The sequence below is a fragment of the Lepidochelys olivacea genome (assembly GCF_965140295.1).
Source record: "Lepidochelys olivacea isolate rLepOli2 genome assembly, chromosome: 5".
Lineage (NCBI taxonomy): Eukaryota > Metazoa > Chordata > Testudines > Cheloniidae > Lepidochelys > Lepidochelys olivacea.
This window is the reverse complement of record NC_140415.1, coordinates 88,798,813-88,817,712: the sequence shown is the minus strand read 5'-3', so window position 1 is coordinate 88,817,712 and position 18,900 is coordinate 88,798,813. Positions and strand designations below refer to the sequence as shown.

Genomic DNA, 18,900 nt, shown 5'->3' with positions numbered 1-18,900 from the left:
TCAGCGATTCTAAATTCCACAGGATCCCTAGCAGTGTTGATGGGTTCAATTCTGATGACTCTCAATCAGATAGATAGATCAGCACTATACAGAAAGGGTTAATACTTTACCCAATCTGGAGAACAGGCATGCAGCTTATATCTTCACTGTTCGAAAACTATTAGCTCAATTTTGCTCATAGTTCTGCCTCACTTGTTTACAACAGAGAGTGATTTTACTGTATTACCACAAACCTTTCATCCCTTTTCTTATCTAGTTTTCTACATATTTTGAAGTTCACACAGACCTCTGTAACAATTATCCCTAGAAGATAACAAGCTGCTTCTAGCACACTGCTTATTTTTGACAATACTTCTGACAGATTCTGCATACACAAACAGATTACGTACAGTTTACTTGCTAATAAGTTTCCACAATAAAGTGTGGCATGAGTACAAAACATTCTGTAAAATACAACATGTTTATACAACTTAGCATGCTTACAAAACTTTCTGAGAAATCTATGATATTGTCTAACGGTAGAACCACCTTGTCTAAAGAAATGGAGGAATTCTTGAGGCTTTGCTTCCACAGGATAACTGGAACATTCTGACTTCTTAAGTCCAAAGCTGAGACTGTTAGTTCTGAAATTTAACCATCAGTATATGCCACTTTGAGGAATTTATGGTGCGGTTGTAGCAAGGCAGGGGACCACAAGATGCTAATTACCATACTATAATTTCATGTAGGATATAATTAAATGTTTATTCTCCAATTATATAAAATTTCCTGTCACAACAGTACCATTTTTTTTAAACTTTATTAAAAATAATTAAGAAACTGTTCAATCTTGCCTGCATCCCTTTATACTCACTGTATTCGCTCCTGTAGCGCTGTCTGACTTGGATTAATATGATCTGTCATGGTGGCCCCATTGATGTCGCCAGTCTGGAGCCTTTCAAATCTTGTACTCCTGGCTCCTAATTGCCAGTATGCTATTGCACTCTTGATAACATTTTATGGGAGTGATATAACACAGTTGAGACAGGGAAAATATTTTACTTTAGCTTTTAATTAGCTTTAATTTAGGGCAGACTGATTGCTAAAATTGCATTTTTCAGAAGAGCTCAGCTCCCATTTAGGAATCAAAATAACTGGCGAGATTTTCAGAAATTATCACCACATTTGACGCTGAGTTGTTTTGAAACTCTAGCACGTATTTAGGTACATAAATGGGAGCTGACCCCTGAGTAGGTCCTGAGCTCTTCTGAAAATTTGGTTCTCAGCATTGAAAATAGAGGATGTAGCTAGTACTGTAGTTTTTATTCATGGTTTAGTGTTCATCGTGTCTCTCAAGGTGAACTAACCACAGTATGGAAAGGCCTGGGGAATTTAAGGTCTTGTCTGCTAGAGATCTGCCACTGCTGTTTCTGGTGGCTGGATAATGCGCAGACCCTTTCCTGTAGAGGCTCCCCATTCCTCTGAGAGTGTGAATACTCCATTGCTAAGGAAGATTTAAAAAAAAATAAATAAAAAATGTAACTTCTGAGAGTTCATGCCAAGTAGTTTTATAGGCTACTAAGTCATTAGAAGAAAGTATTGATAAAAAGTTGAAACTTTGTTCCATTTATTTCTGAACTTAAGGAAAAAGTTGTAATGGTTGAAGAATCTCTTCAGTCCATGGAGTCACGACTACAACACTAGCCAGTATTAAAACACCCAAAATGAAAACAAGAAACAGTTAGTTAATATTGCGGAAATCTAATATGCTGAAATCTAAAAGTATTAGATCTGAAAGAGTGTCTGTAGGTAGAAACAAAACAGAGGATTAAGTTGTGCTGGTAACAATGGTAGAAAATAGGGCAACAATTCTGAGAAGACTCATTGCATGTGCTTAACTTTGTGCACTGAGAGATGTCAGTCTTCATTAAATATTGAGTAGGTGTTTTGATTACTGAACCTATTGACTGGTTAGGCATTTGCAACTTCAGTCAAACGTTAATCAAGTTGTCCAGCCATACATAATTTTATTCCTAGCAGGAATGGAACTGTAGTACCGTTTTTCTTTTTGTTTTGTTTTTTTAACACCATGTTACAATACATTTGTAGAAAGCATGAGTTCAGATGTTAATGTAGACCTTTTCATGAAATGTCTCTTGTTGAGTGTGAGATTCTCTGTTTATATTGTAGGAGGGCTGATGTAAGGCTAACTGTTGAAACTTGTACATCATCCAGTCCTATCCGTAAGAAGGTATGCTCTGAATCAAAAGATTTTCTTGTATGTCTGCTATCTTTTGTATGCTAAAATAGAATGTAAACTGCCTTGATGCAGTGACACAGGCTTTTTGCATTGCTTAAGTTTCTATGAGTTGCTATGAGATTCTATGAGTTGCTTTTTTGTAAATCTCTGTATAACCATATAATCTTGTTTAAGCGTACTGTGATGAGTTTAGGGATCATACAAAATATTATTCTGATGATTTAAAATACACATTGTAGATAAACTTGACTACACTTGTCAATGTGAGTCGCCACTAATGATCTGCTATTATTTACCAAAATAAAAAAAGTCTGAACCAAAGGTGTGATTAAAAACACCACTTTAGTCACCTTGTACTTTGTATCTTAATTGTAGTTCATTTGTCTTTTTTGTAAATGTAAACTTTTTACCGCTCATGTCTCCTGTATACTTTATGGTGCCAAGAGGCACATTGTTAATGTTCAACAAATAATGTTAATACAATTCTACCCCAACTTTGACAGGAACTTACAGTACGTATTACAGATGATGCAGATCCATTATTCTTGTATTCTCTTGCTGTAGGAGAGGAAGATTTTCAGAGGTAATTGCTATCTTGCTGCTTTTCTCTGAGAAACAATGGAACTTGCTATCATTAACTGTGAATGTTGTTTTAAGAGCAAATATGTACAGTGTTCTGTGTTTCTTATTTCATTTACTGTTACTACAAAACCTTTGAAGTTTACATACCCCCTGCATTGTGTTGTCATTTTAATATAATTTAATTACTGGTGTAGGTGTCAGCACTTGAGTTCGGAAGCAGATTCTGTTCTGAAAGATTTCTTTGTATCATAGAGGAGTATAAGTATAGGAAATGAGATGATGATCCTTCTTTAAAGTATTGTATTAATAAATAATGTAAAACTTCTGTTAACATAGTAAAAAGTTGTCCGTGTTAGTTATGCTGCCTAACAGAATGAATTCGGTTCTTTGAAAGTTCTAGTTTATGCTGTTGAAAATTAATTTTGTGAACTTTTGGGTTGTGTTCATATAGTGTCTGAAGTTATGGTGCATATAGTATTGCTGTCTTTACTAAAGTCCGTGTCTGGTGGCTTTTTTACATAGGTGGGAGTTGGTATTAAAAAAGAAATAAGATTCTTTTCTCTTAAACTGTTTTGTAGTAACTATCTTTGTGTGTGTTCTCAAAGATATGGCTGTCTCATTTACTACCCAGATCCTACTTTAATAGGAGGGAAGAAACTGAAACCTCCTAATAAGAGAGTACAGAGGAAAAACTGCCCAACTAAGGGAAACTGCTAATGACAAAAACATTGATGTTTGAGTAATACAGCACTACCACCCAGATCCCATTTAGAAAAGCTAATTTGTTTTATAGGCTGATAATGTTTAAGAATAAAGATTATTTTCCCTTGACTGTTATCCTTTACCATTGCCATCCTTTTGTTTCCTTCGCAGTTTAAAGAGCCAACAAGGACTGCTTATAGATTTTTCAGCTTTTCCCCAGAAATTCATTGATTTGTTAGAACAATGCATTTTGGAACAAGGCAAACAAGTGCCTCGGTAAGGGCAGTTTCATTATTTTGATAGAATTTGGATTAGAAAGGAGCTTTCAATAAATGCAAATCCTTACCTGAGGGAGCATTTCAGTGCAACTCTCACAGTTGGTTGTATGGGTGCTTGGATATTGTGGTGATGATGAGTAATGCCTTTACAAGTGCCAGAGATGGGGGTAGCCAGGGGAGCTGTTCATGTGGTTTAGTATTTGCAAAGTTCCTTAACTCTGCTAAGAAAAAATGGTAGAGGAAGACCACTTTGCAGTCCTACTGGTAATTTAAAAACTAAAATTCTCTTTCCTTGTCAACACCACTATTCTCCCCATCATTCAGGCCTGCAATGTGGATGTTGACTTGATTCCTACATCGCCTCACACATCCAGGCCATATCTAAATCTTGCCACTTCTTCCTCAGCTTTTCCAAGATTTCTCTTTCCATCCTGTCAAATAAATCTCCCATTCAGGCCCTCACTGTATGTCACTTTGCCTACTGCAACAACTTCCTCTCTGGTATCCCTGAAATCCACATTTTCTCTTTCTGCTCCCTGCAAGATATTGCAGCAAAGGCCATTTTCATTGCCTCTTGTTTTGATCACGTTACTGCCCACTTTCAACCCTTCCACTTTTTCCCCATTCACTACTGCATCAGATTAAAGCATCTTGTTACCATCTTCAAAGTTCTACATAATTCTGCCCTCTCTTACTTATTATCTGAGCTTGTCTCAATTTGTGTTACCTGCCATCCTTGATCACCTGTTCTCGGCTTCATGCATAAGCATCTGTGGGTATGTCTCCACTGCAATCAGGAGGTGTGATTGTAGCATCAAAGCTAGTTCAACAACAATAGCAGTGAAGGTGTGGCAGCACAGGCAGGCGCATTAGCGAGTCCTGCCTGCCCATGTCCATAGGTGAGTACTCAAGTAGCCACTGCCTGGGCTGCTGCTGCTTTTGGTACTTGAGCTAACTTTAATGCTATAATCACATTTCCCAGTTGCAGTGCAGACATATCCTGAGTGCCATCTTTCATGGTGCCCTTGTGCATTGTATCTTGGAAAAGATGTTTGGGGAGTATCTATCCTAGCCTTTTCAAATACATTAGCTTCCTCGAGTTAACCGTGTGGTGTAGATGAGGCGTAAAGGTTTTTAGTCTTCATGTGTGTTAGCAGGTTGAGGTAAACACAAAGGGAGAACCTAGGGTTCACCTTGACCTGCTAGCATATGTAAAAACTACAATTGTCTTGTTTTTACTATAATTTTACCTTGTTACCATGTGTTAGTAACCATGCAACAGACCTTTTTTCCTAGTGAAGACAAATCCTGAGGGGCTACAACATGGCACCCAGCACTATTATTGTGTTAAACTGTGTATGCTAGATGTTAAGTGTTGCATCAAATCATGTTAGCTAACTCAATTTAGAAAAAAACAAACACTTTTTTCCTTTAGTCTGTTTCTCATGCAGATAGAACAATTTTGTACTTCTTGCTCCTTGACTAGTGCAGCACATCTAGGGCCTGTCTGTAATGGAGAAAGCTGGGTCTAAAACTCATTTGAAAACATAGTTTAAAAATGGCTTTCTCAAGACCAGATTTGAACATAATTTAGCTGCCTGTCTCTAGACAGTCAACCTTGTTGTTCAAACAATTTTCTGAATTGATGTGGATTGTCCACTCTGGTGGCCACCCTGTTGAGAGCTGGTCAAGAGGTGGCTCTTGATTGAATTTGCAGATGTCTCAGTGTATCTATAAAATAATGGTGGGAGAAGCCCAGGGAGTCGGTGAGGTTTAAATGGCTGTAACCTTCTTGATTTAAGAGACTGTTGGTTTTAATACTTGCCTTTTCTTGGTGTGTTTATAGGTTTTTAATTCAACTTGTAACATCTTCTCCAGCATTGGACTGCATGCCTGCATGTTTAAATGTAGTGGAAACCAATCCATTCAAACATCTCACTCACTTGTCTCTAAAGCTTTTGGCAGGAAGTGACAGTGACATCAAGAAATATCTTGCCATCTGCATTAAAAATTTAAAGGTTAGCTTTAAGTCTTTCTTTTATTAAGAATTAACACAAGTACTATCAATTAAAGCCCTTGTAGATCAGATAGAACAAGATAAGTCTTGAACCTTGGTATGATCCATGAAGGTCCATCCTTCCATGTAGAGCCCCATTGACCTGAATGGGTTTCCCAGTGGGGGTAATGGTCCACACATGCAAATCCAATTCCAAGGTCAAGCGCCAAATTAGAAGGATATTTAAAGCGTATAATTAGTACATGGCTAGCTCTTATTGCTAAGCTGGTGCTGTGCATATACCATATGTATAAACAGTTAGCCTGATTCTCATCTTATTAGGTGTAACTCAGGTGACTTCAAGAGAGTTGTCTTTGTTTTTTTTACCAGTTTAAATTAGATGGAAAATTGGGCCCAATGTCTTAGATGTATATAGATGCAAGTTTTTATCTTCTTGTATATTTATGCTTGAAAATTAATAAGCAGTAACATTAGAAAGTTTCCATTCAATAGGCCTGCCTAGTATAATTAGACTGCATTGGTTTGAAAACTATACTACGAGAGGGAAAAACTAGAGATGCTGAATGTGTTAAACCTCTAATTAGTTCCAGATTTCTTTCTGGATCTTAAACTAATGAATCTCCCTCAACTCCCTATGAGGATAATTTGTAGCAAAAGGGAAGTTTGTGCTATGGGAAAGAATTCCCTCCTCTTCAAATCTAGGTTGGTGCAAGTAGGTCCCTTACAGGTGGTATATATGCTATTTGCTTCATAAGGATGTTTTCCCCCACCCATCTGCTATTTTAAAATCTCTTAAATGGAGTGTGACACCAATAACAGCTAAGTCTGACTTTCAAACTATGATGAACAAGTGGGTTTGAAGTTAGGCATAATTCTTTTCTTTCTAGAAGAAACAGAGAAATAAATACATAAGACCAGCAAATTTGCATGGAAAATAAAAAAATATTTAAGTGCTTTAGAGATCTTCCTTTTTAAATCAAATCTATTACGCTATTGTGAGCAAATTTCTTTCCTCCATTCCTGTCTTCCCCAATCCTATAACGTATATATTTTTCATTACACTTTTATTGTAATATATATTTAATTTTGCTAGTGGTTTGGAAGGAGACTTCCTAATTTACTGTATACTGTCACCACTGATAGTAATAATATGGTCATTTTACATATTGGTAAAGGTTCTTATTATAAAGTAAAAATCTGTAATTTTAGTGTGGGCTGCTTAATGATTATATTATAGTTTTGTCGGGGTTCGGTGTTTTTTAATAGATGGAAAACAGTATCTTGGAAGATAAGCTACACAGATCAGAAGAGAGGCTTTCGAAAAGGCTAACCGTAACAGAGCAGGTAGGAAGCAGCCTTTATTTTTAATAAAGCAAAGCAAACCAAACCCTGAAAGTGTGGTGCTAAATCTATACCAAATTGACTTTTTTTAAAAAATATACCTGCTATACAAACAGAAATCAGCATGTGATATTTTCAGGCTTTGGCAGAAAAAAGTAAGGAACTGGATAAACTGCAAAATGAATGGGCATCACAGACCACTTCACTGACTGATAGGTACTCCCAAGAAATCACAGCAGAAAAGGAGAAAGTGCTGCAGGTAAGTAGAAATGTAGCCATTTGTCTCAGGTAGAGTAGCACCAGAATACTGCATATCTATAGCATAGATATGCAAAAGTACTTTTTGGCAATCTGTTGAAGTAAATAGGCCCTCATCTAATAGCTTCTTCTAAAAAAGAGACTCCCTGAACTCTACAGTGAAGGGGAAATGTGTAAATGTTGAGTTTTAATATTGTCTGTATCTCTTGTGAGCCTGGTGTGCGTTTTTTTTAACTGTATTTAATTGAATTTTAAATTAACATATCTGTATGTAAAATTAGATGTTTGTCTGTATGCTGTATATATACATGACTTCACTAATATCCTTCTCTTCCTGCTTAAGATTCAAACACAGTACCACCTTCAGCATGAACAGCAAAAGAAAGAGATGGAAGCAACTTGCAACAGAAAAGTACATCACTTAGAAACCAGGGTATCTGAATTGGAAACTGTTAATAAGGATCTCACAGAGAGAAAATACAGGTCTGAATCTTCAATAAGGGAGCTGAAATCCAAACTTCCAGGACTTGAAGAGGTATAGTAAAACTAGTATAATAAATGGTATACTTACTGGGGAATTAAAATTGTGTTACTGGTAACATTTTTGCCTTTAAAAATTGATTCACTTAATGAATTCCAGTAAACTTAAGTCTTTTTGTGTCAGATGTAAATCAGCATAGATCAGCTTTAGTCAGTTCACATCAGCCAAGGATCTGGCCCCTTATTTTGATACACTTAGACTGGGATTTTAGACCCTTTGAATATCCAAACCTTAATATATTGTTACAGCCTGCTCCAAAGTAGGTGGAGAGAATAAATAAAGCATGTAAAATTGCTACAGAAGTAGTTCTGACTCTAAATAAAGTCTGTACTGAAATGTTTCCTCCAACCCAAACATGTAGCTGCTGCATAATTATTGACCATAATTGTATGTTTATTTCTATTATGCAAATCCTTGCACTCTGGCTCAGGAAAATCTATTTGCATAAGCATTGTATAGTTGTTTCTGAATAACCATATAGCAATTATCCAAACCCCTCCATGGTAACTGGCTATTGCCCTCAGAATGCCCCATCCCTATATCAAACCCATTTGCCTAAACATTTACTCCTCTTTCTGTGCTATTGCTTCCATCTAACCCCACACATTAAATACAACTTAATTTAAGGAAGAGATCACTCTTAATTAAGGAGGGAGGGAGATAAAGTATTTGTGGGAACCAAAGGCTAATTAGGGAGAGAGGATTCAGGCTTTTAGGTTCTGGACCCACAATGCTTATTGAAAGAAATGTGACTGTTTGTTTTTTTATATCTTAAAATACTTAACTTTGGTGATATGTTCTCTTGATTTGATTTAATATATTCTTACTAATATTCAACTAAAAATAGGTCAAATCAAAACTGTTAGTAGTACTATTAAATTTGGGTTCGATCATCAAATTTAATACCAAAATAATCAGCTCTTATAAATTCTAAAGAGGACCCTAGGAAGGTGGCTGTCTGTTAATAATCCAAAGTAGAAGAATTTTATTAAAGTAAATCAAATCTGTAATTTGGAGTTGGTTAAATGTCTTAATACAGAAAACAAATTATTATCTAATGTTTGAAACACAACATCAGTGCCAGTTTTAAAACTTTCTTCTTAAAATTCAGTTATGTACTGGCTAACCCTTTCCTCCCTTCTTCAGGTGACCTGAAAAAGAGCTCTGTGTAAACTGGAAAGCTTATCTCTCTTACCAACAGAAGCTGGTCCCAGAAAAAATACTACCTTGCCCATCTTGTGTCTCATATATCCTGGGACTGATTCTGCTTCAACACATCATCCTTAGTTTAGCATCAGTTTTGTGAAAAGTCCCTTTTACATTAGCAATTTAAAAAATATTCAGTGGTTTAGAGACTGCTTGTCTGACCCCTGAAAAATATCAGAAAGCCAGACCACCTTGAGGAAGCTGACAGTCTTATCCAGGGGAAAGTCTAGGGATGTCACCAGTTTATGGAAAACTTGACACACACATCCTATAAAAACAGCTGATTGCTGGGGCTCTTTCCCAACAGTTGGTTCCTCAACATTAATCTATCGATCAGCAGGATGAAAATTTAAGCTTGAACAATTTATGACTTGTATCATTCTTGCAAATCAGACAGTACAGTAATCTTTCTCTTTTGGAACTGGGTTATAAATCAATCAGCTTGTCTTTTGTAATCTTCATCTTGATAGATTTTAGAAAATAATTACTTTAGCATGAGAAAACCCATTTAAGAAATAAAAATGTTCAAAGATTTCTGCATTGCCATATAAGCTATTTCTCTAACACCTTTATTGAGGCATGGGAGAGAGATAGGGTCTTATGCTGTAGGAGTCATGCTTGCCATGTGTGTATATAAATGGATAGTTCAGAGGCATTCACTAGCCAGCGAGAAAGGTAGTGAGAATGAGGTGCTCATTCAACAATAATAATAATAGTAATAAATCTGAAGATGTTGCCTGTTAACTTGGTAATAACCGTGGGCCAGAGCATATACTTCAGTGACAAAAACCCCTCAGTGGGGTACCAAAGGGAAGACAAAAACCTTTTGTTGAGAGAGGGGTAAGGATTTCTACCCTACAGAAATGAGCTTGTAGGCTCACCTAATAAAGTAATGCCCATGGCTTCGGACTCTGTGGATCTGAGTTTGCATGAGGTGAGGGTTGGTTTGAGGGTTAGTTCTTGAAAGGCTTCATGTAGAGCAGGGCTGCATCAGTGTCATGTGAGAGAGGAGATCGTTCCTGAAGCGCACCCCAACCTGCTTTCTGTCACCAGCTGAGCTGGTCAATGGCCTGTCAGCTGGCTGTTTTGCTGACATTTACAAAAAAGCTAGAGAAAACATGGTGTTCTTGTAACACAGGACAAGAACATTGGGAAAGGTCCTGAAAGTAGGACAATCCTGTTTCAGTGACATATGGTTACGTTGTTGATAAACTGAAATTGTGTAGTTCATTCATAATGATGTACAGTAAGATGTGAGCATGGCAGATAAGAGTTAGTTAATGTTTTTTGGTGGAAGGGAATGAACAGGCATTAATGTTTTGTGGACTTTGCAGACCCTGATAGTGTCACTGCTAACTTTGCAAATGGGAATTTCCCTGAGCATGATTTCTGGTACCCTGATGTAAAAAGAGATGGTCTCCAGCTGACGTAAAGTTTAATTTTAGTTCTTCTCAACAAAACTTTCAGATATAACCTGGCAAATTATTTGGGTGCCCCGCAAAAAAACAAGACATGAGGGGGTGGGGGAAACTAATCAACTTCTTTCATGCCTCATAGTCCTTGGCAAAAACATTTAAAAAATCTAAATAGAATCTATACTGCTACTATTTAAAATTAGATTATAAGCTCTTGTGCAGGGATCAGTCACTGGATTTGTTCTGTAAAGTGCCTAGCAAATTTCTGAAACAATACTGAATCCAGTGTGTGCATGCAATGTTACCTCTAATGTGGCAGTGTCCTGGTCAGCCATATTGAGAGGCAAGATACTCAGATTGACACTGTGTCTTGAGTTATAGGCAGGAGCAGGAAAATTGGGTTTTATCTTTATTATTTTTATTTCCCCATTTCTCTGGCATTGTTTCTAGAAACTTCTATTTGAAATGGATAGGTAAGAAATAGAGAGAAACCTGCTTGTGTGACCACCTTCTCAACAGCTACCATTGGGATTCTGTTTTAAGGCCTGGCCAATATTTTTGACTCTATTCAGCAATAATTATTTTTTGCATAGGTATGGTCTATTCAAGTCTAAATTGCAAATCTTTATTAAAACATGCTCGATCACTAAACCATACATGGTACAACCTCGATTGTCTAAATCTGCTATTTATTACAATAACAGAGTTTTGGATCATGCCATCATCTTCTAATTATAATGAAAAGTCATTACAGTTCTGATAATGTGTGCCCAAGATATCTGGGTAATCAATGGTACTCTAAGGTTATGATGTTGTTTCAATGGCATAGGTGTTGCCCCTTCCACTCTCCACTCAGCCGTGAGAGTAGAACTTGGAGACCAGCTGCGTTGTTGCTGAACAGCAGCACAAAATAGAATAGTGTGTCGCTGGAGAGGCTGTGGCCCTCAAGTCCCTAGAGCTCATGAGTAGAGTTGAGCAGGAAATGTTTCCTGTTTTGTGAAAATTTTCACAACTTCAGAATTTTTTCCTTTTGCACATCAGGACAAAGTTGGGACCTTCCCCCCTTTTTTTGGGGTGGGGGGGAAGCAGAGAAGGGGGGAAAAAAGTGAGAGATATAGAGACCTACTTTAGAATAGCCAGTAGCCTAGTGGTTAGGGTGGGAGACCTGGGTTCAAGTCCCTGCTCTGTCTGATTTTGAAGTGACATGGGATGAAAAACTGTATTCTGAGCCAGCCAGAGCAAGGACTTCAACCTGGGTGTCCCACATCCCAAATGAGTGCCCTCCCCACAAGGCCATTGGCTATTCTGAGGAAGGTTGGTCTCTGTGTCTCTTTTCCTGCCCCTTACTTCCCAAGCCTGGGCTATTGGCTGAGGTGGGTTTCTCTGGTTTTCACTCTGACCCTTTCCTGCAAAAAATTTGCATTTTTTGACCGTGGTGGTGGTTTAAAAAAACCCAACCTCATAAGACCTGATTTAGTCTTGCATGATCCAAGCTTTGGAGTGCTCCATGCTGTATTGGAGGTAAAGATATGCACAATCAGAAACCCATCACTGTTGTTAAGCTCTGGAACCCTTTAAGATAAGAGGGATCACTATAGAGAAGATGATGGGGACCCATTAATTCAAAGAACATAACAATTCTCCTTCCTCTCTGCTGAAATCCTCCTCCTTCATTGACAAAGATATTCAGCCTCACCCTCCGACCTGCCAACTTTCACGCTCCATGACACTGTTTGAGGCACCCCATTTTTACCTGCTATTTAATCTAATTCTTTTAATGTAGTACTATAGTTATATACCATTAGCAGTGGTGGTAGGCTTCCATTACAGTGAATTGAACAAGATGTTGTCTCTTTAGTTATTATACATGCCATATGTACAATTATTCCACCTCAATTAAAATTTAATTGACCAGAAAGGGAGACATGCACACACTTGTTTGCAGTTAGTAAGAGGATTTGATTTTTTTTTCTTTTCACAAACATTTGCATGTAGAAGGAGGTTGCCTAACCAAAGGCATATGACAAGATAGATGAGAATTATTCTGAAATCAGTACAGACAAACTTCCCCCCGCCCTATTTGCATAACTGAATAAAATGAACAGGTTACTCCATAATAAAAGAAGAATAATGGAAAAATGATTGGGCTTTTTGAGAATAAAGTGTAGTCACAGTGCAGTTTTGTTTGTGTTTTCCTGCTGTCAACTGTGTGCAATTTTCTCTGACCTCTACTCTATGCCTATGGTCTCCATTAGCACAGTAGCAACATTGGTATGTTGCCGGTGTGATATTTTGTTTCTTTCCTTGTCTTGTGAATAGAATTCTACAGTTATTTGTCACTTGTTCACACAGAGATGTTGCAAGGGCTAGGTAGTATTGCTTTTGAGGCAAGGCCAAATGGGGCTTTTGTAAAGGTTTGCTTAAGAATCTACTAGAGACATTTTGAGTTCTATTATTGTGAAAAATATGATCACAAATTCCACTGACAAATATAATAACTGTACTATAGTAACTGTAATTTGCTTCAAGCACTGATACTCAGGTGTTCAGTTTCAAGAACAAAATCATATAGTTAGGTGAGGATTGTTAAATTATTCTTACATCTTTATTCTTAATGCATCTGCATAACTTTTTTAATTATTGGTATTAATTGGCTAGCACCAAAGCATGCCAAGTGCTGTACAAACATACAAGAAAACACTGTCCTCGCCTCAGAAACATTTACACTTGGATTATAAGTTATCATAAAAGTGTAAGGAGGTTTTTATGAGGTTCCCCACTGGACCAGAGTGATTTGCAGAGAAGCTAATAGCCTATGAGGAAAATTTTGGCTAGAGAAGAATAGAAATATAATGAAGATGCGTCTGTCTAAAGGCTAATCCCTTGGATAGAGCTGACCAAACTCATTATAATTTTTCATTAGTTTTTCGTCTACAGCTCTCCAGTCCTCACAGAGAACTGCTTGGCTGCTCATCCTAAAATTTTTCCATAACACTTTAATGTAAAGACTTACTGTTTTTCTTCTATTTTTCCTCTGAACCTTCATTTGATAGGAGTATCAGAGGGCAAAACAAGAAGTTCTGTCCCTTGCAAGAGAAAATTCAACTCTTGACACAGAGTGCCATGAAAACGAGAAACTACTAAACCAGCTAAGAACACGCATTGCAGTCCTGGAACAAGAAGTGAAGGATAAAGAGAAAGTAGTAATAAGAAGCACAGATGTCTGTGAAAGTGCACAAGAACACAAGGTTGGCAATAGAAACTCATTGCTTGAAAGATGTTCCCTAGAGGTGTAAAACATCCATATCTTGAAGATTTGTTTAAATATTCCTTTGGAAAGTAAACCAGTTTTGAAATGACGTAGTGTTAATGTGAGGATTATGGCTTAAAACCAAAAAAGTCTTATTTTGTCAGGGTGTGTATGTTGGCACGTCTACACTATAAACGTAAGCTGACCTATGTTAGGTCAACTTACAGCGACCGCAGTAATTACTGAAGTGGTTCAGGTCCACACCGCCCTTCTTCTGTCAGTGGTACACATCCTCAGTAGGAACGCTTTGCCCCTCTTAAGTCGGTGAATGTGGGGGCTAAGAGCCAGGGCTCTCTGCTCTGGATGCAGATCCCCACTGGTAGCCTGGCTCCCTGCTCCCCTCTCTACTTGGCTCCTGCTTCCCACTGGGCTTCTTTGCTCCCCATTGGGAGTGGGGCAGCTGCGTCAGGCTTCATGGCTGTGTGCTCCCAGAGTGGGGAGCCAGGGACGTGGGGGGCAGCCGGGCTCTCACCGACCCAGACTCTGGGCATGGAGCGCCCCACTGAGTGAAGCTGTGCTCCCTGTGGGGAGGCATGGGCCAGGATGCCCAGAGTGGATGGTGTGTTCCCCAGGCGGGAGCCATGAAATTGACAAGAATGATAGCCAATAGATGTAAGTAACGCAGTGTCTACAGGGACACTTCATCACCCTAACTACACAAGCATAAATCCTATACCTCTCTGGAGGTGGAATTGTTATGTTGATGTAGTAGGGCATTTACATCAGTGGGAGCAAGGCTGTTGTGTGTACATAGACATAAATAGGTCAGTGTAAGCTGCCTTATGTTGACCTAATGCTCTAGTGTAGACCAGGCCACTGTGTATGTGTGTACATATATAGAGAGAGATATAATACTCTTCCCCCCCCCCGGCTCCCACCAATTAATTTCTTTTTAAACAGAGTTTCCTTTAAATTTGAAACAATGCAATATGGCTACAGTCAAATTTGTTTGTCTAATTTTATTTTTTAAAACGAAAATACATTAATGAATTCAGTGCTCATGAAATAATTGATAGCCTTGGAAACTGAAGTCCTATTTACAGACTGGGCAGCAGCAGTGTACGTTTCCCCATGCTGCCCTGCTCGCGTACATTTAACATTGAGATGGAAGATCTACTCTAAAGTGAGCCTTCTTCACCAGGTCTTCCTTGCAAGTGCAGCCTCTGGTCTCTTTCTGTGTCTGCCAGCAAGGATGACGATTGAGATGGTGCTTTCTGAGAGAAGACTAGTGGAGAATTGTCCATTAGGACAGTCTTCAGCTGACTTTTTTTACTTTTTAACCAGCAGAGGCACCGACTTTTTGATTTTTCTGGGTGGTGCTCGACCCTGCCCTCCACTCCAGGCCCCGCCCCCCACTCCAACCCTTCCTCCAAGGCCCCACCCCCACACCACTTCCTGCCCCTGCCCCTCTCTTTCCCCCTCGCACCTCCTGCCCGCCGCTGAACAGCTGATCCTCAGTGGGTGGGAGGTGCTGGACGGGTTGGGGAGGAGCTGATCCGTGGCACCTGCCGGTGGGTGCTAAGCATCCACTATTTTTTTCCGTTGGTGCTCCAGCCCTGTACCACCCACAGAAGTGGTACCTATGTTAACCAGATCTCCTTCGTAGGCTGTCAAAGGTTGCCACTGAACAGGACTAATGTCAATTGGTGACCTAGAAATAAAATGCACACTCTCTCCCATTACTAATCCCTGGAGTCTTGCAGTCACCAACCCCACTAAACAACATCTCAGCATTTGGCTGTGTTGACGTTGTCCTGTCATGAATACAAAACTATCTTTCAGAAAAAGTTGGAAGAATCTCTGGAGATGAAACAGCTTCAAATTGGAAAATTTGAAACCACTGTGAAGTCTATTTCTGAGGAACTTCTGAAAGTAAGACACTTAGGAGCATTTGCTAAATTTAATCTATGGGGCAAGTTTGTTGTTTACCCAAACTTTTTTTTTTTTTTTTTTTGGGTGTGGGTAGGCTAATGAAATTATCAAAAAGCTCCAGGGAGAGATGAAGAAACTAATGGAGAAGATGAAGTTAAAAAATGCAGTGACACTGCAACAGGAAAAAATATTAGGAGAAAAAGAGCAAACCCTTCAAAAGGAGAGATTGGAGCTTAATAATGTGAAATGGGTTCTTCAACAAAAAGAGGAAGAGGTAAAGATCATACCATGTCTGTGTATATATGTTGCATGGAAAAGTACAGAGCAATGCCAATATTTAATGTTTACGTACAGTATGCAAGCTTTACCACAATCACCTGGAAGGCAGAAAGCAAATTTAAAAAAAAAAAAGAAAGAAAGTGATAACCTAACTTCCCGCCCCCATCCCGTAAATGTCAGCGTGTGTTCTTAGTATCATCATGATTGTTATGGGAGAAAATATAGGAATAGAAACGTTGTTATTGGTGTTGGTCTAATTCTTCTTCATTTGGCAACAGTTTTTTCTCTTATGTTTCTTTTGAAGACTAGATTACTCAGATTAATGAATTATTTACTATAAATTCATTCTCTTCCCAGGTCTTGAAGTTGCAAGAGCAGCTGGACATCACTGTTCAGAAATTGGAAGAAAGCAAACAGCTGCTGAAAACTAATGAGAATGGTAAGGAGAGTAAAAGCACCCTTTAGAATGATCATGTAATCTATCTAATAAGGCACAGGTTTTCATTCAAAACATTTTATATTCCATGGGCATTTTAGTTTTGCTACTTCTCCAGTCTGTTATGAGCTGAAACCAATTTCAAGGGCAAAGTTTGATCTTTGAATTGGAAAAGGTGGGTATGTAATTTCTCTGTGTGCATATTGAGGCATGAGTCAAATTCTAATTTGTTAAAGTACTATAAAAATGGATTAACCCCACTGAAGTCAGTAGAGTAACGGAGATCAGAATCTGGTACAAAATCTTTATTGTAAGACTATACTGTAGTACAGTATATAACTGTGTGGGAGGGGAAACCAAGAGTATTACAATTAAAAATCATATAGATATGTCAAAGTCACATTAATGATAGCTGAGTAACAACTCTGCCACTCCAACCCCATCCAAGACCTACGTATCAGGAAACAAAGAACATTGACTTCAATGGGAGTTGAAGGTGCTTGCCACCTCACACTCAGTGCTCAGCACTGCAGGACTGGGTTCAGTTGCGTCCCCATTATATGTGGTGATAATCCCTAGAACTTCATCTAATTGACTTCTGTCATAATCATACAGCAAAGGGTAGCCTAGAATTCCTCCTTACCTGTAAGGGGTTAAGAAGCTCAAATAACCTGGTTGGCACTTTTCCAATGGGGAAAGAAGATACTTTCAAATCTGGAATGGGGGGGGTGGGGGTGGCGGGAGGGAAGACTTTGTGTGTGCTCTTTGTCTGTGTGTTCTCTGGGGAAGCAGAGAAGCGTCAGGTCAGAAAACTCTTTCTCCTAAAATGAGTCTCAGTATTGCAAGAAGAGTAAGTAAACAAGGCAAGGCACGTTAGATTATCTTTTGTTTTTAGCTTGTGAATTTTGCCTGTGCTAAGAGGGAGATTTATCCCTGTGTTTTTAAAGTTACAAAAAAAAAAAAAAGTTTTGCCTAATCCTCTGTGTGTTAAATCTGATTACCCTGTAAAATTACCTTCCATCCTGATTTTATAGAGGTGCTTCTTTTACTTTTTTTTTCTTTATTATAAAGTTCTGTTTTTTTCTGGTTTACATATTTGGTTGGTATATTATTCTCAAGCCTCCCCAGGAAAGGGGGTGAAGGGATTTGGGGGGATATTTTAGGGAAACAGGAACTCCAAGTGGTCCTTCTCCTGAATCTTTGTCTAACTCACTTGGTGGTGGCAGCAGTACCCATCCAAGGACAAAGAAGGATTTGTGCCTTGGGGAAGTTTTTAACTAAGCTGGTAGAAATAAGCTTAGTTAATAAGCTTAGAGGGTCTTTCATGTGGGTCCCCACATCTGTACCCTAGAGTTCAGAGTGGGGAGGGAACCCTGACAACTTCTTTCAGTCAACCTGACTTCAGCACTTAATATTGTAAATAACTTGTGTGCATGTTTAATATACAATATGATAGATGTTGTGACCAATGTATTTTGATTACTGTTGGCTTTCTGAAAATACATATGCTGTGTATAAGTAGTGCAATTCCATTTACAGTATATTGAAATTAGCTCAATTGGCTTTGCTTGCATCATCCTAAAAGTTAAGGCATTAATTCATTGTCCTATCTTTAGTACTCAGTTACAAAAATACAGGCAAGTATATTAGAGTATGAGACAAATCAGAAATCTGTTACATTTTATGTAGAGCTGAATGTTCATTTCATGCATTTTTTTCCTTGTAGTAATTTCCTGGCTAAATAAACAACTGAATGAGAATAAAATTGCATCTATGCATGGGGCATCAGGTCCCAGTGATATGCCATGTGCTGGAAGTGCCGCCAATTCAGCAGCCTTGCAGAATGGCCTGGTAAGTATTTGTGCTGTACTACACTGAACTGTGGTTGGGAAATCTTTTTGATTATTTATACGCACAAAACTACAGTAAGTGTCAGATCTGAATGAAAACTGAACAAAGCCACACAGTTCTAAACATGCCCATCTCTCGCTCCTGGGGCAAGATTCTTGGCCTTGCCTGTAGCTGTTTGTTTTGCATTGTCTCAGCAGCACAAAGCCAGTGTAAACTGGCTGAGGAGCAGCTGAGGATTTCTTCTGAGTCACAAAGAGGAGTTGTTGGGGTTGAGTGGAGTATATAGAGCTCCTTTTGATTTTCAGCAATTTAAAGCAGCTTTTAAACTACGCTAACCTATGCTGGGGGCTGTTTCTTGGCCTCTTTTTTTTTTCCCCTCTTCCCCCCCCCCCATTATATTAGCTTTATGCCCACTCTGCTCCCTATCTTTCCACATACCTACCTTTGTCAGCTGTGCTCCGTATCTATCCCTTGGGGTTCAGGTGAGCATGGGTGATGGTTGAGATCTGACTGGGAAGGAAAAACCAAATGTGCAGTGGTCGCATGTGAAATTTCTTCCATTTTGAAGGATTC

The 18,900-nt window shown here is 38.6% G+C and overlaps 1 protein-coding gene across 2 annotated transcripts in view; it reads left to right on the top strand.

Moving 5' to 3' along the window:
* The window catches only part of LOC311520551 (spindle assembly abnormal protein 6 homolog), a 44,798-nt gene that overhangs the window by 13,443 nt on the left and 12,455 nt on the right, over nucleotides 1–18,900 (top strand). For both annotated transcript variants that reach the window (XM_084628100.1, XM_084628101.1), the window contains exons 2-13: nucleotides 2,170–2,230; nucleotides 2,743–2,822; nucleotides 3,695–3,799; nucleotides 5,648–5,819; nucleotides 7,085–7,162; nucleotides 7,299–7,418; nucleotides 7,761–7,952; nucleotides 13,633–13,827; nucleotides 15,672–15,761; nucleotides 15,856–16,035; nucleotides 16,398–16,479; nucleotides 18,203–18,327. In XM_084628100.1, the coding sequence (XP_084484226.1) occupies nucleotides 2,170–2,230; nucleotides 2,743–2,822; nucleotides 3,695–3,799; nucleotides 5,648–5,819; nucleotides 7,085–7,162; nucleotides 7,299–7,418; nucleotides 7,761–7,952; nucleotides 13,633–13,827; nucleotides 15,672–15,761; nucleotides 15,856–16,035; nucleotides 16,398–16,479; nucleotides 18,203–18,327 (1,480 nt within the window). The remainder of the gene's footprint in view (nucleotides 1–2,169; nucleotides 2,231–2,742; nucleotides 2,823–3,694; nucleotides 3,800–5,647; nucleotides 5,820–7,084; nucleotides 7,163–7,298; nucleotides 7,419–7,760; nucleotides 7,953–13,632; nucleotides 13,828–15,671; nucleotides 15,762–15,855; nucleotides 16,036–16,397; nucleotides 16,480–18,202; nucleotides 18,328–18,900) is intronic.